Source organism: Dasypus novemcinctus, chromosome 26 (assembly GCF_030445035.2).
Source record: "Dasypus novemcinctus isolate mDasNov1 chromosome 26, mDasNov1.1.hap2, whole genome shotgun sequence".
Taxonomy (NCBI): domain Eukaryota; kingdom Metazoa; phylum Chordata; class Mammalia; order Cingulata; family Dasypodidae; genus Dasypus; species Dasypus novemcinctus.
In genome coordinates this window covers 9472064-9496745 of record NC_080698.1, presented here as the reverse complement: position 1 = coordinate 9496745, position 24682 = coordinate 9472064, and the positions used below count along the sequence as shown (strand labels likewise).

At 52.6% G+C, this 24682-nt stretch overlaps 1 protein-coding gene across 2 annotated transcripts; it reads left to right on the top strand.

Annotated features, from left to right (window-relative positions):
• Positions 1 to 3244: 3244 nt before the first annotated feature.
• On the top strand, positions 3245 to 23503 carry SHISA5 (shisa family member 5). 2 transcript variants are annotated; one of them, XM_004451939.5, is made up of 6 exons: positions 3245 to 3432; positions 5251 to 5407; positions 16161 to 16235; positions 22596 to 22711; positions 22863 to 23075; positions 23260 to 23503. In XM_004451939.5, exons 1-6 carry the CDS (start codon positions 3366 to 3368, stop codon positions 23337 to 23339), a joined length of 708 nt encoding a protein of 235 aa, XP_004451996.1. In that variant the 5' UTR covers positions 3245 to 3365; the 3' UTR covers positions 23340 to 23503. The 2 variants fall into 2 exon arrangements, with proteins under 2 accessions (XP_004451996.1, XP_004451998.1); XM_004451941.5 differs by lacking the exon at positions 16161 to 16235.
• The last annotated feature ends 1179 nt before the right edge of the window (positions 23504 to 24682 follow it).

Below are 24682 nucleotides of genomic sequence, written 5' to 3'. Positions count from 1 at the left end.
GTATCTTGGGGCAACCAGGTTGGGTGCATAAATATTTATTATAGCTATTATATTTTGGTGAATTGTCCCTTTTATTAATATATAATGACCTTCTTTAGCCCCTACAGCAGTTTTACATTTAAAATCTATTTTGTCCGATATTAGTGTTGCTACTGCAGCTCTTTGTTATTATTTGTGTGCAATATCTTTTTCCAACCTTTCACTTTCAATCTAGTTGTGTCCTTATGTCGGAGATGAGTCACTTGTAGAAAGCATACAGATTTTTTAAAAAAATTTATTCTATCAGTCTATGACTTTTGATTGGGAAATTCAAGCCATTAACATTCAATGTTGGGAATCAGACTTGGCCCAATGGATAGGGTGTCCTACCACATGGGAGGTCCATGGTTCAAACCCCGGGCCTCCTTGCCCTGTGTGGAGCTGGCCCACGCGCAGTGCTGATGCACGCAAGGAGTGCCCTGCCACGCAGGGTTGTCCCCCGTGTAGGGGGGCCCCATGTGCAATGAGTGCACCCCCTAAGGAGAGATGCCCAGCATGAAAGCAAGTGCAGCCTGCCCAAGAATGGTGCTGCACACACGGAGAGCTGACGCAGCAAGATGACACAACAAAGGGAAACACAGATTCCCGGTGCCACTGATAAGGATAGAAGCGGTCACAGAAGAACAGAGCGAATGGACACAGAGAGCAGACACCTGGGGGATGGGGTGGGAAGGGGAGAGAAATAAATAAAAAATAAATCTTTAAAAAACAAAACAAAGTAAAACAAAACATTCAATGTTATTACTGTAAAGTCATTGTTTACTTCATCCATCTTGTCCTTTGGCTTTCTGTTGTCATAGTTTACTATAGACTCTTTTTACTGTTTAATTTACCCTTCCTAATAATCTTCATTTCTACATTCTTCTCTAAGTCTCTCACCCTTGTTTTTTTCCTTTCAGGATGCAGCACTCCCTTTAGTATCTCTTATAATTCTGGTCTTTTGTAGCATACTCGCTCAGTTTTTGTTTGTCTGTGAAGACTTTAAATTCACCCTCATTTCTAATGTCTTAAAAATGTCCCCTATCCCTTGAGGGGTAGGCAAAGGAGTTTCATCTTTTGTTATTATCCTCCTCTAATTGACCTTGTTCACTAGCGCTTTTCTCAACTTGGCCTTTAAGGAAAGCTGAGGGATTTTCCCTCTGTTGTGCACTGCTTCAGGAAAAATTCAATTACACCTTGGAACAATTAAACTTTTTATCCTGGAGGCATTTTCCAGAGCGGTAGAATTTTTGCCAGCTCAGCTACTGATTTTAGAGAGCCATCCTGGTTGAAAAGAGACACAGGATTCTTTTCTTAAGAGCCATTTTCCTCCTGACTCTAAATTATATTGAGTTATATATATTTTTGCTACAGGAAAAACTATTTCTTGCTTTTTCATAGGCTCATGGCTAAGATTCCCCTATCTTTCAAAATTCAGCCTAAAGGGCTACATTTGGGAATGCAGGTAAAACGAGAATTTCCCATTTTAAGAATTTCAGTAACCAGCAGCAAACTAGGAATGCTTGAGCAGTATAAATGCACTTAAACACTAATTTAGTAGTTTAGACAGACACCGAACACTTAGTCCACCTAAGTAACGCACAGACACTTAGCACTTCCTTTATTCTCGAGTGCTTTTCGGAAGTACACTTAATAGACATAGGTGGGGACTTGAACCCCAGATGGAACGGTACCCCCCAAAACCAGGAAAAGGTGGAGAGGTCAGAGCAAGAGGAATCATCCTGGGAGGAGTTTAAGCCGAACTAACTTCCTGAAACACTTTCACCTTGGTGACCTGCTCATCCAGACAGATGTCCAAACTCAGCAGGAAGGAACCAGGTCTCTCTTTGAAGCTTTAAAGCACCTTTAGGGCCAGGCAGGTAGGAAAAAGCTGCCAGTTGAGCTTTCAGACCCAGGGGGTCTGGCTTAATTACTGTGCTTACCGCTCTCACTGGGACCTCAGAACCATGGCCGGACTTGTTCAGGGACCCCTTTGTCCTTAGTCCCTTCCTGGTCACCAAATTGATACTGAGCAAAAGTGGGTTCTTTTCTCCCTTTGTGTCTTTAAAGCTGATTCCTGAGACACCAGGGTTTCAGAGGGAAAGAGTTTCATTGGTTGCGTAAGCAGTGAGCACAGTGGCCTCATGGCCCAAACTGCCAGCCTGATCTGCAGACGTTCCAGTATTTTACAACTTTGGGGTGCTAATGAATACTTGGGGCGAAGCTGAACACAGGGTCCTTCATTAATAGACACTAAGGGGCTGAACAGGGCCGCCAGGGTGGGGTGGCAAACCAGGCTCAGCCCCCGGGCTGTGGGGTAGGGGTCTGCAGAACCAAGGGCAGTTACAAGGGCTGACATCAGAGAAGCGTGGAGGGTTACCAGCCCAGAGCAAGCATCCGCGAGGGGGAGCTCCGCCTAGAGTCCCCGCCAGACGGCAAGCACAAGGGCAAGGTGAAGTCTACAGCAACCTAAACCCCGCTGGGCCCACTCCAGCCGGGCTCAGTAATTTCAGGTATTAACCTTTTGCTATTTTATAATATAAAGATTTAGTAATCATAATATTTGTTAATTCTTAACCCTTGGTAACAGTCACTCCCCCCCCCCCAATGGTGAGCCTTACACCCTCCTGGCCACATGGCAATGGGGTTATGGGGGATCCAGGCGCTCTTCTCCCTGTTCTCCCCTCAGCTGGGGGACATCCCAGGTTGACCTCTGGGGTCTCTTTGCTCGTGCCACGCCCTAACCTCAGGTGAGAAACGGGCGGCACAGGGGGTGCACCCACGCTCAGGTGCGCTGTTAGGGTGACGTTCCGCGTTTTCTGACTACAACAATGTGCTGCCTTCCAGGGGCAGGGTGGGCGGGAGGCGAGGAGCCTCGGGCAGCCCCAACCCCCTTTGCCTGGCTCGCCGTCGCCCCACTTCGGGGTGTCCTGTGAGAGCACACGCTCCCCACGCAGACGAGGGGGCGGGCCGCGGGGGTGCAGGGGTCCCGGCGTCTGCCGGGGGCCTCGCGCGCGCCGAGGTCTGCGGGCGCCCCGTGCCCGCTCCGCCGCGCCTGGTCCCCAGGTAGCCCCGGGGCAGCGGAGGCCCCCAGGCGGTGCGGGGCGGGCGGCCGGAAGCGGGGCGGGAGTCCCGCGCGGGAACAGGGTGTGCGCCCGGCCCGGGGGCGGGGAGGGGCGGCCGCTCCCCTCCCTCCGCTCGCCCGCGCCCCTCCTGGGCGGGGGTTCCGGGAATCGGCGGGGCGGGGCGAGGAAGCGGGCGGGCCGCCCGGGTCGCCGAGGCTGCGCCGGCCCCGCGCCCCTGGCCTCGCCGTCCGTGCGTCCGTCCGCGCGTCCGTCCGCCCAGCCATGGCCGCGCCGGCCCCCGCGCTGCGGCTCCTGTGCCTGCTGCTGCTGCTGCCGCCGCCTCCGGGGGGTGAGCCTGCGGGGGAAGGGCTGCCCTGGGCGGCGACGGGGGACGGGCAGGGCCAGGGCGCCCCCGTCTGTCCCACAGTGCCCCCCACCGACCCCTGTGACCCCGAGGCCAACCGCGAACCCCTGGACTCACCTCTCACCTCCCCGGCACCCCTGTGTGACAGCACTGACACTGTCCAGAGCTGGGCAGCTGCCACCTTCTGTCCTGGGGTGATGGGGAAAGGGCTGTCCCCCATGGTGTCCCAGGGGCCGGGGCCCCCGAGGCTGGGGTACTGTCTTATTGGGCTCAGCTGCGGGCCGGGGCAGGGGGCAGCGGAGGGGCCCGGCCCCTGCACCACTGGCCTTCCCGCTCAGCCGCCCTCTGCTGGTGGGGGGCCCCCAACTTCTTGCCTCCATGGCCCTGGTGGTGGTGGGGACGCCCCAGGGTGGAGGAGACCCCACTGTGTGTGCTGGCTGTAGCAGAGGATTCGGGGGCTGGGGAGGGCAGGGTGGGGCCCCTTGGAGTGGGACTTGGACCAGCCCGTGCCCCAGCCCTGGAAGCCCAGGCCCCCCTGGGGTGGGAGGCCTCCTGGAGGGGAAGGAGAACTTTATTCTGGGGGCTTGGGGGAGTGAGAAGGGAGCGCCTGGAGGAACAGGGGTGGGGGGGCCGGAAGGGGGAGCCCGAGGTCCAGAATCAGCTGCCCCCTGGAGTGAGCCGGGAGGCCTGGAGAGGCTCGTCCAGTGTGCCTGCATGACAGAGCATTTGTACCCAGGACTCTGGGCTCCACCTCCCCACCGGTGGGGTCTTCAGCCCAGGCCAGGGGCCCCAGCTGGGCGGGGCTCCTCCTGGGAAGCCCCTGCCAGGTTGCACGGACGGACGTGCTGACAGTCCCTGGATGTGCTGACAATCCCTGTTGGCAGAAGGTCCGCTGGCTGGGCCGGGCCCGTTGGCCGTCCGAACCCCTGGCCCCCCAGCTTTGCCTGGAACAGGGAGCTGCCCTGAGCTGCCAAGAAAAGTCACTCAGTGCCTCTGTGTTTGGCTTCACTCCACCGCCGGCCCCTCAATGCACGATACAGTGGCCAGGCTGGGTCTCCAGACCCCGCACCGCCTGAGGGCCTGGCCCCGCAGGGTCTCCAGCAGTGGTGTGCTGTCCCCGGCCCCTGTGTCCACATTCATCGTCAGACCCATCTCCAGCGTGCTGTGGTCATCTGTGCTTCTTTGGACTGGGCTGTTCCATGTGTGGCCTGCCCAGAGGCCTGGGGACTGTCCCCTCCTGCTTGTGGGCTCTAGATCTCTGCTAACTTAGCCTAAGGATGCGTGGGAACATGTGGCTGGAGCTGCTTCCTGGAAAGTTTGTTAACCTTGTGGTTGCCCAAAGCCCTGGGTCATTTTCCACACTTTTCAGCCAGGTCCCCTTAGCATGACTTGTGCACTGGGGTCCTCCCTCCAGCCTGGGAGGTCCCTAGATCCCTTTTCTAGCTGTGAGCCTAGGATGGCTCCAAGGGTTGTCCTGGAGCCCTGACCACTGAGGACACAGACATCTCCCTGCTCCAGTTCTAGCCCAGGGCTAAGTGCTTTATGGACACTTGTGAGTTCTAGGGAATGTCTGTGGGTGTGTTGGTGGCTGTGGCTGATGACACACGGGTCAGGGAACAGCCTGCGCGGGTGGGGTGGGGTGGCCCCTGAAGTCGGAGTCCAGGAGGGGGCTGAGGATGGCTGTGGCTGGATGGTGGGATGGGGCAGGGGGTAGTTCGGAGGTGGCCCGGCACGCTTGCGTCTGCTGGCCCTGCGGGGGAAGGTGCGTGCTGGCAGGAGAACAGGTGTGTTTCTTTGTTCCAGCCCGTGGTGAGGTGTGTATGGTTTCCCGTGAACACGTCCTTTCCCCTGAGGTATGTCCCGTGTTCTGCTGTGGTACCTGTGACAACCAGTACTGCTGCTCTGATGTGCTGAAGAAATACGAGTGGACTGACGGAAACTGCGTCATGCCTCAGTTCAAGTAGGTGCACCAGTGGGTCCCAGGGTGGGCAGCCTGGGCCTATTCCATGGCAGGAGAGAGCATGGGAGACAGCCCCTGCTCCTCTTGACTCTCGGTCTTCTCCAGACGGTGGCCAGGGCGGGCATTGGCTAGGAGGGATTGGGGAGCCCCTGTTCTGGGCTGGATTCCCCAGATCCTGCTCAGTCCCTTGCCCCATCTTCTCCATCCTGGGGCTCCGGCTCACCCAGCTGTGGGCTGAGCAGGTTTCTCAGGCGTCAGTGGCCTCAGTTGGTGGCACCACTGGATGTGTACTTGTGTAAGCATGTCCTCGGGGTGGGTACCTTGACACGACTGTGTTCTATGGTACATACATGCACCTTGGGGCATGTTTGTGATGTGGGTAAATAACTGTTTTGTGGGACCTGGAGGGCACAGTATAGGCGTGTGCCCCAGTGTGACCTGTGCCTGGGACTTCTTGGCATGGCCCAAGGATTTGCATGTGACTTGGGTGGGGACTGTTTCATGGACTGGAACCACGGCTCCAGGCCCCTGCATGTGTTTCCCTTTTCCATATTCTTTGTTTCTTTTGTGTTTGGCTTCAGGTATAGAGGGTCTCGGCAGTCATAGTCCTCGTCATGGGCTGGGGCACGACACTGCCACCTCCTCCCATCTTACGGATTTACTTTCATCTCCCGTGTGCACTCCCATTCCCTTCTTACCCCATTTAAGGTGTATCCTTTGGATTATTTGTGTTCTTCTGAAGCCTGTATTGTTTGTGGGCATATTTCAGGGTATAATGAACCCCCTGTCCTTTTATACTAAGACCCACTCACATGGCTGTGTGTACAGCCGGCTCTTGCCCACCACTGCCGCATCATTTTCCATGGTGTAGTCCAAACTGTTGCCACAATAGGTAACTGCAGTGGGCATCCTTGTATACTTTCTCCTACTTCCTTTTATGAAACTGTGTGAGAATTTCTTGTAAGTATAACCTGTGCGAAGAACTGCCAGGTAATAGAGATGCTCTCATTAAGAACTTCCAAAGTTCTTTTGGGAACAACTGTACTCAACTACACACCTGCCAGCCACTCTTGAGGGTTCCTGATGGGTCATATTTCTCTTTTTTTTACTTTCAGCCTTTTAGTGTCCTTATAGCTTAGATGTGCTGTTTTTCTGTATGTCTCTAGTTTTGTTTTTTCAGTTCCATTCTGGTGTTTTAAAAAAAATCAGGAGTATTTATTCCATTTATGTTTAATGTAATTATTAATATTCTGGGGTTATATTTGCTGTCTAATTTTGTGCTATTTGTTTCTTCTCTTCTGTATTTCTTTTTTATTTCTTACATTATTTTGAATTGTTTTTATTCCATTTTTCCATCTACTGTGTACTTCTTTCCCAGTCTGCCTTTTCTTTCTTTTACTTGCCTGATTGCACTGGCTAGAACTTCTAGTACAATGTTAAATAGAAATTGTGTTAGTCAGGGTTCTCTAGGGAAACAGAATCAACAACGGATATCTGTTGATAGTAAGAGATTTATCAGTCTCTCACATAGTGGTGGGGATGGACAAGTCCAGGTTCCGAAGGCAAGATGCAAAGGGGCTGCAGTGAAAGTCCAATGAAGATTCTTGACGAGTTCTGGGAGATGTTAGCTGTCTAAAGACCAGCTGGGAAATTCTTTCTCAATGCTGGAACCACTTCCTCTTTTAAGGGATTCAACTGATTGGGTTAAGTGGAACTCACTGCTGATGGCAATCTCCCTGATAACCAGTTATCTATGATTTACCACTGCAGTAAAGTCAACGGTGACTAAGATCCGTAAATGCCCTTGTATTACAGTTAGTCCAGTGCTTCCTTGACCAAACAACTGGGCACAATTACCTGGCGGAGTTGACACAGTAGCCTAACCATCACAGAAGTGGTGAGAGCAGACATCCTGTCTTATTGCGAGTGTTAGGGGAAAGCATCCAGTCCTTCATCATTATGATGCTAGCTGAAAGTTTTTCATAGATTCTCTTAATAGGTTGAGAATGTTCCTTTCCTTTCCTGGTTTTGCTCAGAGTTTTTAATCATGAAGGGGTGTTAATTTTGTCAAATGCTTTTCTGTGTCTAGAGAGATGATCATATGATTTTCCTATTTTTATTCTGTTAATATGATGAATTCTATTGAATTCTTTTTTTTTAAGTATTTATTTTTTATTTATTTCTCTCCCCTTCCCCCATGCCCCCCTGCGTTGTCTGCTCTCTGTGTCCTTTCGCTGTGTGTTCTTCTGTGACCGCTTCTATCCTTAGCAGCAGCACCAGGAATCTGTGTTTCTTTTTGTTGGATCGTATTGTTGTGTCAGCTCTCCATGTGTGCAGCACCATTCTTGGGCAGGCTGCATTTCCTTTCGCGCTGCACAGCTCTCCTTATGGGGTGCCCCCCTTGCATGTGGGGCTCCCCTACACGGGGGATACCCCTGCATGGCACGGCACTCCTTGTGCACATCAGCACTGTGAATGGGCCAGCTCCACACAGGTCAAGGAGGCCCTGGGTTTGAACTGCGGATCTCCCATGTGGTAGGCGGATGCCCTATCCATTGGGCCAAGTCCGCTTCCCATATTGCATTCTTAAAGAACGTTTTATCTGACCGGAGAAATTAGGTTGATGGTTATTTTCTCATAGCATAGAGAAGGTTCCATTCTGGTTTCTTCTGGCTCCATTATTTTTTGTTGAGAAGTTAGTTGTCTTTGGTGGTTTTGCAGTTATACTCCGCTTTATCTAGATATGGATCTTTATTTCATTTGTGCAGCTATGGATTTATTTATTTATTTATTTTTAAAGATTTATTCTTTATTTATTTCTCTTCCCCCTGTTGTCTGCTCTCTGTGTCCATTCACTGTGTGTTCTTCTGTGTCCACTTACATTCTTATCAGCAGCACTGGGAATCTGTGTCTCTTTTTGTTGTGTCATCTTGCTGCGTCAGCTCTTTGTGTGTGCGGTGCCGCTCCAGGGCAAGCTGCACTTTTTTCGCGCAGGGCAGCTCTCCTTGCAGGGTGCACTCCTTGCGCATGGGGCTCCCCTACACTGAGGACACCCTGCGTGGCACGGCACTCCTTGCACGCACCAGCACTGTGTGTGGGCCAGCTCACCACACGGGTCAGGAGGCCCTGGGTTTGAATCCTGGACCTCCCATATGGTAGGAGGATGCTCCATCAGTTGAGCCAAATCCGCTTCCCACTATGGATTTATTGAGCTCCTTCAAACTGTGGTTTATTGTCTCATTGGTTCTGGAAAATTTGCAGGCATTACCCCTTTAAATATTGCCTCTTCCTTATTTTCCTCGGAATTCTGATTAGACACATTACATCTTCTCACTCCAGTGTCTATGTCTCTTAGCCTCTCTTCCATATATTTTTTGTTTTTTTAAATTTTATTTATTTATTTATTTATTTCCCCCCCCCCCCATTTGTCTGCTCTCTGTGTCCATTTGCTGTGTGTTCTTCTGTGACCACTTCTATCCTTATCAGCAGCATGGGGAATCTGTGTTTCTTTTTGTTGTGTCATCTTGTTTTGTCAGCTCTCTGTGTGGGTGGCACCATTCTTGGGCAGGCTGCATTTTCTTTCACGCTGGGTGGCTCTCCTTACAGGGCGCACTCCTTGCGCATGGGGCTCCCTTCCACGGGGGACATTCCTGCGTGGCAGGGCACTCCTTGTGCACATCAGCACTGCGTGTGGGCCAGCTCCACACGGGTCAAGGAGGCCCGGGGTTTGAACCGTGGACCTCCCATGTGGTAGGCGGACACCCTATCCATTGGACCAAGTCTGCTTCCCTGCATTTTGGATATTGGCTTCTAACCTCTCAGTTCACTTAATTCTTCACCTGTGTCTAGTCTGTTTTTAAACCCACCCACGGAGGTTGTTTTTTAATACTGTTATAGGGGGAAATATAACTCACATACAGAAAAGTGCACAAAATAAATGTACAACGCAGTGATACATCACAAAGCAAATATATGCATGACTACCATCCAGGTGGAGATATGGAGCATTACCAGCATCTCAGAAGCCCCTTGAGCCCACTTTCAATCACTGCCTCTCTTCCCACGCCCCAAAAAGTAACTATTATTCTGAATTTTATACAACCTTGCTTTACTTTAGAGTTGCAGTACCCAAATATGCATTTCTAAACACCGTAATTTAGTTTTTTGGGGGGGAACTTAAAAGGAAAACTTTGTTGTCTGTATATCACACATATATGATACACATAAGTTGTATGTATATCATACATACAAAGAAGTACACAAATCTTAAGTGTACGATTCAATGAATTATCACAAAGTAAACACATCACCACATTATCATCATTCATCTAGGTCAAGAACTAGAGCATCAGCAACACCCCATAAGCCCATTTTGTATCTGGCTTCTTTTCTGCAACATTGTGAGATTCATCTGTTTTGTGTGTAGCAAGTGTTTGTTCATTTCCATTGGTGTATGGTATGTTATAAACCACAATTTATCCATTCTAATGTTGATGAACATCTGGGTTGTTTCCATTTTTTGACTATTAGAAATAATGTCAATGTCTTTTGGTGCACATGTGTATGTATTTCTCTTAAGTATATACCTAATATAGTTGTAAGTAGGGATCATGTTTCATTTTTTGAAAAATAAATATCCAATTGACCCAGCATCATTTTTTGAGAAAAACATAACTCTTTCTGTTACTTTGCAGTGCCAACTTTGTTATAAATTGAGTATCCACATCTGCAGGGATAAGTATCTAATTTCTCTATTCTGTTGCATTGGTCTATTTGTCTGTCCTTGTGCTAATACTAGCCTCTTAATTACTGTGGCTTTATAATTAGGGTTGATAATCTTGTTAAATATTTTATCGGCTATTTTCGGTCTTTAGTATTTCGTATGAATTTTAGAATCAACTTGTCAATGAAACCATCTTTGAATCTATAGATGATTTTTGTTAAAATTGACATTTTATGATATTGAGTCTTCTAATCCATGAACATGGTATGCTTGCCCATGAATTTAGGCTTCCTTTCATTTTCTTTCAATTATGTGTTATAGTTTTTTGTCTCAAAGCTTTGAATATCTTCATTATATTTTTCCCTAGGTGTTTGATTTTTTTTGATGGTACTGTAAATGTTACAGTTTTTAACTTTTACTTTTAATTATTTGATATATAAATATACAATTATTTTAATAAATTGACTTTGTATCAAGAGTCCTTATTAAACTTGCTTATTTATTTGAATGAATTAATTATAAATTTTTCAGGATTTTTTACTTTCATAGTCATGTCATCTGTAAATAGTGGCAGCTTTATTTCTTCCATTCCAATCTTTATGCAGTTTATTAATTTTTCTTGCCTTATTGTACTGGCTAGGATCTCAAGTACAATTTTGATTTAAAAAGATGATAGACAGCATTTGTTTCTTGGTCCCAGAGTGAAGGTTTTCATCATTTCACCACTAAAAATAATGTTTGCTGTAATGTTTTATAAAGATCCTTTATTATAGTTAATGAAGGTTTTTGCTCTTCTGAGTAGTGATACTAAGAACTTTTCTTTCACAAGTCTTTTGTGACTTAGAAAAGAAATATTTTTTTCTAGGTGTATATCTAGGAGTAGAATTGCTGAATCATTGGGTACGTGTGTTTGGCAGATATTTCCAAACAGTTTGCCAATATCATTGTACCATTTACATTTCCACAAAATGTATATGAGAGCTCCATTTTGCCCCACATCCTCCCCAAAACTTGGTATTATAAATCTTTTTAAGAAAATTTTATTATGGTAATATACATAACATAAAATTTTCCATTTTAGCTATAAATAAATGTATAATTTGGTGGCACTTATTACTTTTACAATATTGTGCTACCTTCATTACCATCCCTTATCAAATCATCTTCATCATCCCATTAAACAATAGCTCCTCATTCCTCCTATCCCCAGCCCCTGCTAACCTCTCATCCACTTTCTGTTCCTGTGTATGATAAATACCTATGAATCTGCTGATTCTAGATATTTCTTATAAGTGAAATCATATAATATTTGTCCTTTTGTGCCTGGCTTATTGCAGCGTAATGTCTTCAAGTTTCATCCCTGTGGTAGCATGTATCAGAACCTCAGTTCTTTTGACAGCTGAGTAATATTCCATTGGATGGAGATTCCACCTTTGTTGATGGGTACTTAGGTTGTTCCTACCTTTTGGCTATTGTGAATAATGCTGCTTTGAACATTGGTGTACAAGTATCTATTTGAGTTCCTGTTTTCAATTCTTTTGGTATATATGTAGGAGTGGAATCGCCAGGTCATATGATAATTCTGTTTAGCTTTTTGAGGAACCACCAAACTGTTTTCCACAGCAGCTGCCCCCATCTTATATCCCAATTTGTCCACATCCTTACCCACCTTGTTACTTTGTTTTTTTTTAAAAAAATAATAGCCTTTAGTAATTAGAATAAAGTGATTTTCTTCCAAAAGTAAAAAATAAAATAAAATAAAATAATAGCCCTCTGCAGGCCAGGCTCGCCAGACCAGGGACCTCCCCACAAACCTGGTCCCTCCCTGCCTCCCACCATTCCCATCACGGCTATAGCCACATCGGGGGCAGCAGGGGAGCTTGGCTCTGAACTGCCCAGCACCAAGCAGCATTTATCGAGTAATGTCTTCTCTGAGATGAAGATAAGTGGAAAGAATTTGAGGAAAACGGTTGATTACAGTGGCCTCTAAGTTCAGGCAATGCAAATAAGTGAAAAGGATGAAGATGATGCAAAGAGAGAAGATCCAGGTGATAACTGGAAAGAAGGTGGGGGTGGGGGTGGGGGTGTAAAAAGATCTCAGGCCCGGGGAATAAGGCAGCCCTGGTTCAAGCATCTCATGCTCCAGGAGCTGTTACGGACACCCCAGAACCGGTGTGTGCCAGCCTCCTTGCCAGGTTAACCACAGCAAGGAAAACACCACAGAGACCACAAGGACCTCGAGAAATGTACACCAGAGCGTGGGTCCCGTCCCTGCAGCCCCCTGCCCAGCGTGGCTTTCCCAAGGGCCGACTCCCTGGGATGCGGATTCGCTGCACTCATTGTGGACCGCCGGTGGATCATGCCTTCTGGATAAGAAGGTTTCAGCTCCTAAGTGTCCATTCGAAACTTGAAACCAGCTGTACCGGATTCCTGTCTGATATCCTGCATCTGGGTACTGATCTGTAAAAGGTGAAGGTTTCAGTGACCCTAAATAACCTGCCCTGGGGACCCCCCTCCCCCTAAGGAACTCTCTGTAGCAGCCTGTGGCAGTCTTAGCTTTCAGAGAACTGATGGGTTCAGATAATCTGTGTAGGGCTATGATTTATCCCTGAAGCCTTAGGCTGTATTCAGAGGTAACCACTAATTAAATTAAACCAAGTTTGGGTCCACCAAGTGGGAAAAGGGGGCTGGGGGAGGAAGTAATCCTATTCTTTTAGTCATTTTTTATTTGTGTAGTCCTTTCTCTGTGTTCCACAGTAAGGCCCTTTTCGGTTTGTTTTGCTTTGACTTAGAAGTTCCTTGACACAGGGTATGACTTGGGTTGGTAACCTGAAATATGTGTTAGGACTGTGAAATGTCTTGTGAATTTGCCAACCCCTAGAGTGAACCCAAACTGCCTTTGACGTGAAGGAGAGTGGCTGCCCGGGCTCTAGCAGGTGCTGCTAAGGTCTCCGTTGTATAGTAAGTGGCAGTGGAAACAGTATCTAGCACGTTCTGCTCAGGCTAAAGGATTCACTGATGTGCTCTCACAAATTCAGAGCAGCCTGAGCAGAGCCTTGCAGAAAACCCAGTTTAAGATTTATGGATCCCGTGTCATCGTTGACAAAAATTCCAGATACCCTACTTGTATGCCCACGTTTTAAAGGCATTGAGCCTTCCGTAGATGCAGCTCTATTATCAACCTTTTGGTATGTTTTTATGTTGTTCATTTGGGGCAAAAGTAGGGGATGTAGCACTGGTGTTTTTAATAATTACAGCTTAAACTATCCAGTAATTTTTAGTCCTTAAAAGGGACTTAGAGAAGCTACCCAGAGTTACTGAAAAAGTTTCTTCCCATCTGATGAGATATTCTGGTAATTTCCTAGTTTTGTCTCTTTCACTCAACTTAACACAGAATCTCTGGGTTTCTCTCTAAAACATCCCTTCGGCAAATGCAGGAGTTGCCGACTTGCTGCTGGTTAAGAGTGAAGCAAATGGGTGACTAAAACCATCCTGATGTGGCATCTTTCTCCTGTGGGAGTTCAGTCTTAATGAAAGGGTCGGTGCAGGAAGTGGCCTCCTAGGAGGCCTGCAGGGTCTCCTGCCAGGACCTGACGGCCACCCTGGGCTCGGAGTTCACGGTGCTGGCTGAGCCACGGGGAGGATGGATGATGAGAAGAGGCACGAGGGATTCTTGGTTAAAACTGAAACCAAAAACGTTAACAAATCATCCCTTGGACACTGAGCCACATATTTTCCCTGAAATTATGCATCTTTTCCAGCAAAATCTTATTTCTAGCGCGTCTAACAATTGTTTAAAAGAGTGTGAAATTATCAAAATGCACATGAATCAATTTTTTTTTTTTTTTTAAGATTTATTTTTATTTATTTAATTCCCCTCCCCTCCCCCGGTTGTCTGTTCTCTGCGTCTTTTTGCTGCGTCTTGTTTCTTTGTCCGCTTCTGTTGTCGTCAGCGGCACGGGAAGTGTGGGCGGCGCCATTCCTCGGCAGGCTGCTCCCTCCTGCGCGCTGGGCGGCTCTCCCTACAGGTGCACTCCTTGAGCGTGGGGCTCCCCTACGCGGGGGACACCCCTGTGTGGCACGGCACTCCTTGCGCGCATCAGCACTGCGCATCGGCCAGCTCCACACGGGTCAAGGAGGCCCGGGGCTGGAACCGCGGGCCTCCCATATGGTAGACGGACGCCCTAACCACTGGGCCAAAGTCCGTTTCCCGAATCAAGTTTTGATATACTGTTTGATGACATAGATGAGGCTGACTGTTATACCATTTCTTTCTTTGAATTCTCAGGCATGGTTTTGGCAGTGCAGGAACTCTGTAACGTTAAGTTCAATACAAAGTAAATATGTGGGGGAAAAAATAGCCTCCTAGTGAGCGGGAAGTGCTATGTCACTGTGGCTTTGATTTGCATTTCCCTGATCGCCAGTGATGTTGAGCATCATCTTTTCATGTGTTTCTTGACCATTTGTATATTTTCTTCAAAGAAATGTCTATTCAGGTCATTTGTCCATTTAAAAGATTTTTAATGTAAAAATTTTAAAGATTTTATTCAAGTATGTTATTCGTACGTGAATATACATAAACAATAAGCATATAGGAAAAGTTGTGAACTTACAGAACAGATGTGTGTATCATCATACAGGGCTCCATACATCGCCCCACCACCATCACCTTGCATTGCTGTGAAACATTGTTACAAACTGTGAAAGAGCGTTGTCAAAGTATGACTATGCACTATAGCCCATATCTTATATTTGGTGTATTTTCCCTCAACCCACCTGATTATTAACGCCCTGTATTACTATTAGATTTGTTATAGTTCATGAGAGAATCTTCTCATATTTGTCCTGTTAACCGCAGTCCATCTTCCACTCCTGGATTCCCTGTGTTATACAGCTCCGTGTTTTGTACAGTCCATTCAGAGTGGATCTCATTTTCATCACAGAGTTGTGCATCGTCGCCTCAGTCAGTTTTAGAAGTTTTCATTCCTCCAAAAGGAAGAATTCGATACCCCCTTCACCTCCCCTGTTGTTGACTGTTAGAATTGATATATCTTCTTTGCCATTGCTATTAAAATATTACAATATTACTGTCAACTATTGTCCGTAAGTTACATGAGTTGTAAGTTTCCTGTGTATCACCGTATTCTTAACACTTTGTAAAAGCAGAACATTCTTATGTTTATACTTATTGACCACAGTCTTCATCGCCACTGAAATCACTGTTATACTTACCCTAGATTATACACACACACGTACATCCACAATCTACCCCTTCCAGCCACAATCACGTTTATAAATCAGTGGTGTTAGTTATACACGCTATAGTGTGTTACCATCAACTCTATTCATTCCCGCAGTTTTATAATAAAACTTATTAACGATTCTACATACATTAAGCGTCAGTGCCCATTCTTTTTTTTTTATTGACTTTGTAATAATATTACATTAAAAATATATATATATGAGGTCCCATTCAACCAGTGCCCATTCTTTAATTGGGTTATTTGGCTTTTGTTTTTCAGTTGCAGGAGTTCTTTATATATTCTGGATATGAAGCACTTATCAGAAACATGATTTCTACATATTAATATTTTCTCTCGTTCTGTAGGTTGTCTTTTCCCATTCTTGATACATATCGTTTGTTTTTAACTTTTTCTGTTTCCTCGTACATGCCCTTCAAGATAGAAATTTCCTTCTAATAACTGTTTTAGCTGTGTTTCATAAAATTTTGACCTGTAGTATTTTCATCCTTCAGTTCTACCAATTCTTAATTTCCTTTCTGATGGCTTATTTACCCCACAGGTGTTTTCTGTACCGTGTTAATTAGTTCTGTAGCTCTTTTTTGTGCTCCTTTTTTGGTTGCTTTCTAACGTGGTGATGGGGCCTTGTGAGCCGAGGCGCTGGTCCGGGTGACTCGTCTTCAGGAGCACCGGGGCTGCCTCCGAGACCCGGCGCGGTCAGCTTCGGGGCGCGCTCCCGGCAGGCTCGGCGGGGCTCGTGGGCGTTAACCGTGAGGTTTCCTCTTCGCAGTGTGGCCGCCGACCTGGAGCAGATGGACTCGGCCGTGAGATCTCTCTCCAGCTTGGACAGTGACCCCTTGTCAGGGTAAATAAAGCCGGCAGGCTGGGTGCATCTTCCTGGTGGAGGTGACATGGGCACGCGGGCAGGCCAGGGTGAGCTGTCACCATGTCTAGCCACCGGCACCCTTGATCCCTCTCTTGGGGAATTGTGTCCTTCTGCCGGGGTGGTGGGGGGGGCGGGGAGCCACTGCGCTTGGGGCTTGCTGGTTAAGGGCCCAGTGTGGTGGGGCTCTGGGGATCTAGGTGGTGGCTTGGGTAGCAGGTGACCGGCGGGGAAAGGTGATGGGAGAGGGAGTGACGTGATGGGGCAGCCGTGGAGGGAGGGGTGGTGGTGGTGGTGACCGTGGGTGGTGGTGGTGGTGGAGGTGATGGGGTGACGGTGACAGGCCGCAGTGTGGGGACGATGGCAGCGGGTGTGCGGTGATGGAGCAGCATGGTGGAGATGCAGTGGTGGTGACAGTGGTGATGGGGCCACAGCGGCAGGGGGCCATGCTGGGACAGCAGATGCTGCGACGATCCCCGTGTCAAGGTTGTGGCTCCTGTGGCAGGGCCCTCACATCAGGGGCCGAATGACAGCACAGCCCCAAGTGGACGGTTGCCGGGATGGTTACAAGTGGGCGGCGTGGGCACGCGGCCCCACGCGCGCGCTCTCCGACCCCTGCTCTCGAGAGACTGCCTGCCCGGCCCCGGCCGTCCACTAGCGGGGGAGACTTGGGGTTCCGGGCCGGGTGGGGGCTCAGGTTCTCGTCCTGCTGCGCCCTGCCCCGTGAGCCGGGCCATGGTGGGGCCGCACCGGCGACAGTGACCCGGGCTGGGTGCTCCAGGGCGGCCGAGCAGTGAGCCTGTGCCCTCCAGCACCCGAAGCCGGGCTCCTCCACGGCTCTCCACGCTGCTCCCACCCCGGGGACCTCGATGCGCCCCTCCCTCCACGCCCAGGGACCCCTCCCTGCACCAAGGCCCGGAGCCGTGGCCTTGCGGACTGCCCCGCTGGAGACTCGGGTGGCCGGCCAGGGTCGGGTGCTCTGGGGAGGCTCAGACCGCTCAGAGGGGGGCACCACGGAGGGTCTGAGGGGGCTGGAGGGAGCGGCCCCTCCCTGCGGAGTGGGGGGTCGCCGGGGAGAGGCGGCGCTACTTCCTGGGCAGGGCTGTGGGGGGCCGGAGAAGACCGGGGGGGCGGGGGGGCAAGCGCGGCGCCCAGCTGGCGGGGGGCGAGCGTGGCCGGGGAGCCCCTCTGTGCCCAGAGGGAGGGCGCAGCCCGAGGGGCCGCTGGGGCGCAGGGCCCTGGCCTGGGTGAGGCTCGGCGGCAGCTGCAGCGCAGGCGCGGGCGAGGGGAGGGTCCAGAGGGGCCGGGCAGGAGCGAAGGGCGGGTTGGACGTGTGTCCGGTCAGCCTGGACGGCTCCACGGAGGCTTCTGGGATGGGAGGGGAGTCCCGGGGGGGCCCTGATGGAGCCTTGAGCTGGGAAGGGCCGAGGGGGGTGTGGGGAACATGGCCCCGGGGGCGGCCGAGGAGCGGCGGGAGGGCCTGCTCGCCCGGCCGCGTGGCCCTGGGCGGCCCCCTGCCCGCTGCCAGCCGCCTCCGCCCCCCGGGGATTCTGCCCACTCGCGGGAAGGGCGGCAAGGGCAGTGGGGACGCCGCTGCCTGGCCCCCCGCCCGGCCTCCCTTCGTGCCCTCTGGTCTCCTGGCACAGGACCTGGCCTGCCAAGGTGGAGGGGCAGGAGAGGCCGCTGAGGGGAGGGCGGCGCTGGGCCCCCGTGGTCCGCCGAGAGGTCCTCACCGGGCGGCGCGTGCTGCCCCGACCAAGGCTCCCCACCACCCACCCCTCCTCCTCGGGCCCCCGCCCTCGGCTCTCCCCAGGAATGGGGGGCTCGGTGAGGGCACAGGGCTGCACAGGAGCCCACCCCGCCAGCCTGCAGGTGCCGTCCCAGCCTAGATGGGCCGTGCCCCCCCCTCGGCTTGGCCATTGTGCCCACCGAGTGTGGCTGTGATTGGTTCCCGAGGGCTCGGCGTTGGCCCAGGTCCCCCGGCCTGCCCTGTTGTATGACCAGTGGCCTCATGTCCATTTGCGGCTCGTTCCTGATTTCATTGTCCCTGAACAGCTTTTTTTGAAGATTTTATTTATGTATTTCTCTCCGCCCCCTTGTTGTCAGCATTTGCTGTGTCTCTTGGTTGTGTGCTGGGCTTCTTTTTTTAGGAGGCACCAGAACCGAACCTGGGACCTCCCATGTGGGAGAGAGGCACCTAATCGCTGAGCCACCTCCGCTCCCCGCTTTGTTGCGTCTCATCACATTTTCCTCCATGTGTCTCCTCTAGTTGTATCCTCATTGCATCAGCTTGTCGTGCCAGCTTGTCACGTCAGCTCAGCTGTCTTGCTGGTCTTCTCTAGGAGGCACCCCGACCTCCCGTGTGGTAGGCGGAGCGCAGTAGCTTGAGCACATCCGCTTTCCACCAGATGGCTCCGTGCCCTTCCCGGGCCTGGCAGGCAGGACTGGTGTTTTGCTTTTGTTTTAAGATTTATTTTTCATTTCTCTCTCCCCTTGCCCACCCCCCTTGTCTGCTCTCTGTGTCCATTCGCTGTGTGTTCTTCTACGTCCACTTGTATTGTCAGCGGCACCGGGAATCTGTGTCTCTTTTTGTTGTGTCATCTTGTTTTGTCATCTCTCCGTGTGTGCGGCACCATTCCTGAGTGGGCTGCACTTTTCGCGCAGGGTGGCTCTCCTTGAGGGGTGCACTCCTTGCGTGTGGGGCACTCCTACGCGGGGAACACCCCTGCGTGGCAGGGCACTCCTTGTGCATGGCAGCACTGTGCGTGGGCCAGCTCCACATGGGTCAGGAGGCCCGGGGTTTGAACCCTGGACCCTCCATGTGGTAGGCGGACGCTCTATCAGGTGAGCCACAACCGCTTCCCAGACTGGTGTGTTTTTAAGCGCCTGAGTGGTACAGCCTTGGCGCCCTGGTCCCCAGGCCCCCAGGCAGGCCGCCGCTGGCCCTCTGCCCTGACCCTGGTGACTGCAGGGGAAAGGCAGGGAGGGCCCTTGGGGAGCCCCCGCCCTCAGCCATCCTTCCAGTAGTTCTCAGGTCATCTGGCATCACGGCGCCTGTGCTGGCGCGTCGGCCCTTTCACCATTGCACGCTGCGAGTCTTGGGCCTCCTGGTGCTTCCTGATTCCCCGGCTGCGCGGGCCTGTCACAAGCCACCCCCCCCAACACCCTGTTCTTGCTCTGCAGGCCCCTGTCCCCTCCCTCCTGGTCTGACTTTGCCTCCTGCGCGGGGACTTTGGACCCATTGGCCTGGGAGGCTGCCCCGTCCCCCGGAGGCCCCATTACCCCCATGGCGCCGGGCTGTCGTGGAGGCGTGGTCCCATCCACACCGCGGCCCGGCGTGGCCGTGTGGCCTGCCCAGTGGTGGCTGGCTGTGCTCTGCGTGCTGCCCAGGCCCTGCGTGAGCGCGCCCACTCGATTGCCGGGTACGTGGGGGTACGTCTTGCCCGCCAGTGCTGAGATGCAGTGGGTGGCGGTGGATCCGCAGGCTGGAGGGGCGTGCACGCAGTCACATGCACACACTAAGGAGTACTTGCTTGTAGACGGAGGTAGAAAGGAGTTTGCTTCTGTGAGTGTGTTTACGGAGAAGCCTGGCCTCACCGGAAGGAGTGCTGGGAGCTGAGGTCTGGAGGGTGAGCAATGCTCGGGAGGGGGAAGGCCCCCTGGCAGGAGAAACTGCATCTGCAAAGGCCCTGGGGCCTGATGGAGCCTGGCATGTTCAAAAGCTGAAGGCTGGTAATGTGGCTGTGTGCAGGGAGAGTGGGAGGAGGGGCCACACAGGGCTTGCGGGTCTGGCGAGGAATTTTATTTATTCTTAATTTAAAGATTAAAATTTGCTTTATTGTAAGTTTTACTATTTGGTGAGGCAAGACCCCTATTCTTTTTTTTTCTTTTAAGGTCAACTATAATAAATATACAGGAAATGACAGGCACATACACACATAACAAGTAAGTGTAAGGCAATTTCCTGTGTCATGGCCCGAGCAGCGGGAGCCCTGGCAGGCTTTTGAGCAGAGGAGTGACTTGCACATCTGGCAGGGAAGCCAGGGGGGCTTCAGGGGGGGCTGCACGACCCTAGGAAGGTAGGTTGGTAGCGCGGAGCGTGCCCCAGTGGAGAGGAGCTGCAGGTGGGAGGCCAGCCGGGCTCCTGGGTCAGCCGGTGGCTAACAAGGGGACAGCGGGACCGGTGTGGATGAGCACGGTGAGGCCGGGTGGCTCTCAGACCTGCTAGTGGAGATGTCAGCCCAGACGGCCAGGCCAGGCTGGGGCACGGTCCTGGGGAGACGGCAGTACCCCCCGCCACGCTCCTGTCCCCTCCTGCCCCCTCCTGGCTCTTGGTGCAGCTGCGCACCGCTGGGGCACCTGGGGGGGGGGGCCCTGGGCGTCCTTTGTCTTTAAGAGGGTGACATCCTGGGCGCTGACGTCAGAGGGGGGAGGGCCGAGGAGGTTTGCTTTCCGTTTCCCTGGAAGGGGAGGAGATTGGAGCTGCGAGGCCCAGGATGGGAAGAGGGCAAGCCCGGGGGTGCAGGCGGCCCCTGGGCGAAGGCGGAGGCTAACATGGGGTGAGTTGGGGTGCGTACCGTGGGTGTGTTTGTGAGAGAGACAGACGGGCAGACCACAGAGAGATGGCCAAAGGCTCTGGTGGCTCCAGCCCGTGTGTGTGTGTGTGTGTGTGTGTGTGATTATGTGTGTGTGATTATGTGTGTGTCTCTGTTCCCTGGGCCCGAGGAAGGGACGTCCCTTGTTGGACAGGAAGAAACCTACCGCCTTGGAAAGTCCTGCCTGGGGCCTCATCCTGAGCCTCGCCGCAGCCCACGGCCCCTCTTTTGCAAATGCACGATTGGGGTTTTTGGTTGTTTTTTTTTTTTTTTCAGAGAAAGACCTCCCATTATTTATTTTCATTCCAGCCATGTATCAGAAAGGCTTTGAACCAGTTAGAACGAAGAGCCACACAGCAGACCTAAGTCACCGCTGATCGGTTTTAAACAGGGCACCATCAGACCACCCAGGTAGCAGGTGTTCGCTGGCTCTCGAGGGAGCACGTGTGCGTCGCACCTGGCGGTGGCCTCGGCTGTGTTGGTTAAGGACAGCTCCGTGGTCCTCACTACCATTTGGAACGCTTCCTCTGATGTCACTAGTTCTCGTCTTCAACTTTTAAAAAGTGTTGCAAAAAAAACAACAACACAAAAACTGTTGCAAAGTAGAGCTGGTAATTCCTCATCACCCGGGGAAAGCGCGGCTCTTCATGATCTTTTAGAAGTCCTGAAGTCAGGTGTGTTGTGCCCTTAAACGGGACGCATCGCTTGAGGCGTTGGAAAGAGCTGCAGCCTCTTCTTCCAGTACCCCCGGTGAAGTCTGTGCGGGCACCCTGGGGGCGCGGAGCCGGCCTCCGCTGCCCTCCCTGCCGCTGCTCTCTCTCGCAGGCGCAGGGTGAAGCCCCTGTCCCCAGCTCCGTCCTTAGGCCCTGCGTGCTGGGCCCTGCGGGGGTTTTGGGCCCCCGCCCTCAGGGGAGGTGGGTGTCCTGCAGCCACCAAGCTTCTTCCCTTCTAGACTCCTGCTCAGCGCAGTGACCAAGAATTCGCCTTTTATTAGAATGAGGCTTGGCCTGGCGCTGGCCTGGGAGGGTGGCGAGGGGCCCTCTGTCCTTTGCAGGTCAGCAGGGCCTGATTTCCCAAAGCGCGGGCCCTCTGCCTGGGTGGGGAAGGGAGCCCCTTCTCCTTGGAGCGCCCCCCCGGCCGTCCCAGGTCGTCCCCTCTGCCTTCCCACCTGTGGAGCAGCGTGCGGGTCGCGCTGGGCACCCAGGGATGTGTGTGGACTCTGGGCACACAGCTTGGCCCCGGGCGGGCTTGCGGCTCCTGGGCGCTGCCACCCGCCTGGGGCTGGGGCTGGGGCGGGGCTCAGGCCGCGTCTGCTCTGCCTGTTGAGACCTTGCTCTCAGAACTTCTCCCCTTAGCACCCTGGCGGGGCCTCCTAGAGGCCAGGGGCTGGTCTGCCTCCTCCCCTGCTGAGTTTTTGGCTCACATTACACACTGCCTGGCTGGTGGCAGAGTTCAGTGAACACCTGCTGGTTAATTGATGTGTGTAATGGGGGGGTGCTTGAAGAAACCCCCTCCCGTGCTGCTTGGGGTGGGAGTAAGGGGGGCAGACCTTGGGCAAGGTGCTTTACGTGTCGTCACAAACAACCCCATTTCACACAGAGGGAAACAGGCTGAATCAGGTTCAGGCTACGCCCCAGGAAGTTGTTCTACCTGTCTTGTCCGAGGGGGCTCCTGGGAATGTCAAGGGCGAGGACTGCTGGTCCTGGGACGGGTGGGAGGCCCCCGGTCACGGCCCACTCTCTGGCAGGTTCGGGGCGACCGTGGCCGTGGGACTGACCATCTTTGTGCTGTCTGTTGTCACCATCATCATCTGCTTCACGTGCTCCTGCTGCTGTCTGTACAAGATGTGCCGCCGACCCCGTCGTAAGCATACCCCGCCCCTTGACCTCCTGTGTTGTGGGTCCTGCTTGGGAGGGGGCGTTGACGGGGTTCCTGCAGATGGAGAGGGGGGAGCAAGCCTGGCCCCCCGGGGCCTGGGGAGGTGAGGGTCCTGACCGCCGGGTTCTCTTTGCAGCGGTGGTTTCCAGTACCACGTCCACCACTGTGGTGCACAGCGCGTACCCACAGGCTCCGAGCATGCCGCCCAGCTACCCCGGGCCGACCTACCAGGGCTACCACCCCCCGCACCCCCAGCCAGGGATGCCGGTAGCACCCTACCCGATGCAGTACCCGCCGCCCTACCCCACCCAGCCCTTCGGCCCGCCTGCCTACCAGGAGAGTTTGTCTGGTGAGTACCGCGGTGACTCAGTGACCCTCTCTGACTCCTGAAGCTGGGGCTCCCTTCTCCGCCCCCTCACAGGGTATCCGTCCCAGAGCGCGTGCCTAAATAGGCCCTCCACCCCTTGCTGCTGGCCTGCCCACTCCACTGTAGCCCCGGTGCCCACAGCAACCAGTGTCCTCTTTATTTCCAGGAGATGCCGCCATGCCCTACCCCGCCAGCCAGCCTCCTTACAACCCAGCCTACATGGATGCCCCAAAGGCAGCCCCCTGAGCAGCCTGGCTGCCACCGTGATGGTGGTGGGCGTGGGCACCGTCCTTTCGTGCCCCGTGGGTGGTGTGTGTTCTGTCTTCTCTACGTGTGGCTTCCTTTGAGGCTGATGAGGTCGGGAACTGTCCTTGCCAGAGTGGGCTGGGACTAAACTTTTTGTCCTCTTACTCACTTGAAAGTATGCTTCTGAAATCTCAAGCAAAACTCCGAGAATTAGGAGGGGGGTTTCTTTTCTAGAAGCCCAGGGAGATCGGGAGGGGCTTGTCTCCCTAGGATAGCACAGTGTTTCGTGGGCAAGACCCAGGGGTCCTGGTTTTGGTGGTGGCCAGCCACTGCTCGAGGCCACGGCTTGGCCCCAGGGTATGGGGTGCCTTTCTCAGCACCAGGGCCAAGATGCAGGCAGGTGAGTGAAGTCTGGGAGCCGGCCAAGTTGGGTTTCAAGCCTTTGGGCAGATCGCTTCCTGGAGCCTGAGCCTGAGCCGTGCCCAGGGCGTCCAGCAACTTCTTGATCTCAATGCACCTCTGGCAGAGCCCTGCCCACCCCACCCGTTCTCGGCGTTTCGGCACCTGATGCTGTCTGCCAGGCTGTCCTGTGCCGTGTCCTCGCTGGGGCCACCTGGAGGGCCACACCCACCCGTGGTTCTGGCTGCCCTTGGGGAAGCCTTCCTCCCTTTGCTGGCTCTAACTCTTGCCACAAGGTGGTGGGGTGGCCTCTGTCCACCAAGACTCAGGTCTCCTCCCTGCAGTGTTGTTTCCTTTCTAGCCAAATATTCCCACCCCGTGTTGTGTCCAGATGTGTGTGGTATTTGTTGTGAGGCTGAAACCTCTGGGTCCTGGGGGAACTCACAGGATGGGGACATTTGTCCTCAGTCCCTACTTCTCGACACCCCCCATAGACTATCCAGATCCTTGAACCCCAGTCCGCACTTCATCCCGGCAGTGGGGACACCTGGGCCAAGGGGCCATCTGGACCGAAGGGGGACAGTGCCCTTGGGTGGCAGCTCTGGTCCAGGCACGAATACCTCGGTGTTCCCCACCCTGTTGTTTCACCAGAAATGTCTTAGCTTTGAATCTGCTGATGTGTTTTTGAGAAAGGGTCTGTGCTCTGTGTACTTCTTTATAATAAACGCAAACATTTGGAGCTGCAGCCCCTTTCTTGCCTTGGCTGCTGGGATTGGGCTTTAGGCCCCGTGTCACTTCCATTCGACACCTGGGATGCCTGTTTTCGACCACGTTCCTGCTTTTATTGGGCTCAGACTTTTGACCATGCTGCTGGCCAGGCAGAGACAGAGCCGTGCAGCTCTGTGCCCCCCTCCTCCCCCAGGGTTGAAGGAGGGCAGGAGGCA

Excerpts from the sequence above, each read along its gene's own strand:
- SHISA5 (XM_004451939.5), top strand. The coding sequence starts at position 3,366 with ATGGCCGCGCCGGCCCCCGCGCTGCGGCTCCTGTGCCTGCTGCTGCTG. Across the intron at positions 5,408-16,160 it reads TGCGTCATGCCTCAGTTCAA|TGTGGCCGCCGACCTGGAGC; the intron begins GTAGGTGCACCA and ends TCCTCTTCGCAG. Across the intron at positions 22,712-22,862 it reads GATGTGCCGCCGACCCCGTC|CGGTGGTTTCCAGTACCACG; the intron begins GTAAGCATACCC and ends TTCTCTTTGCAG.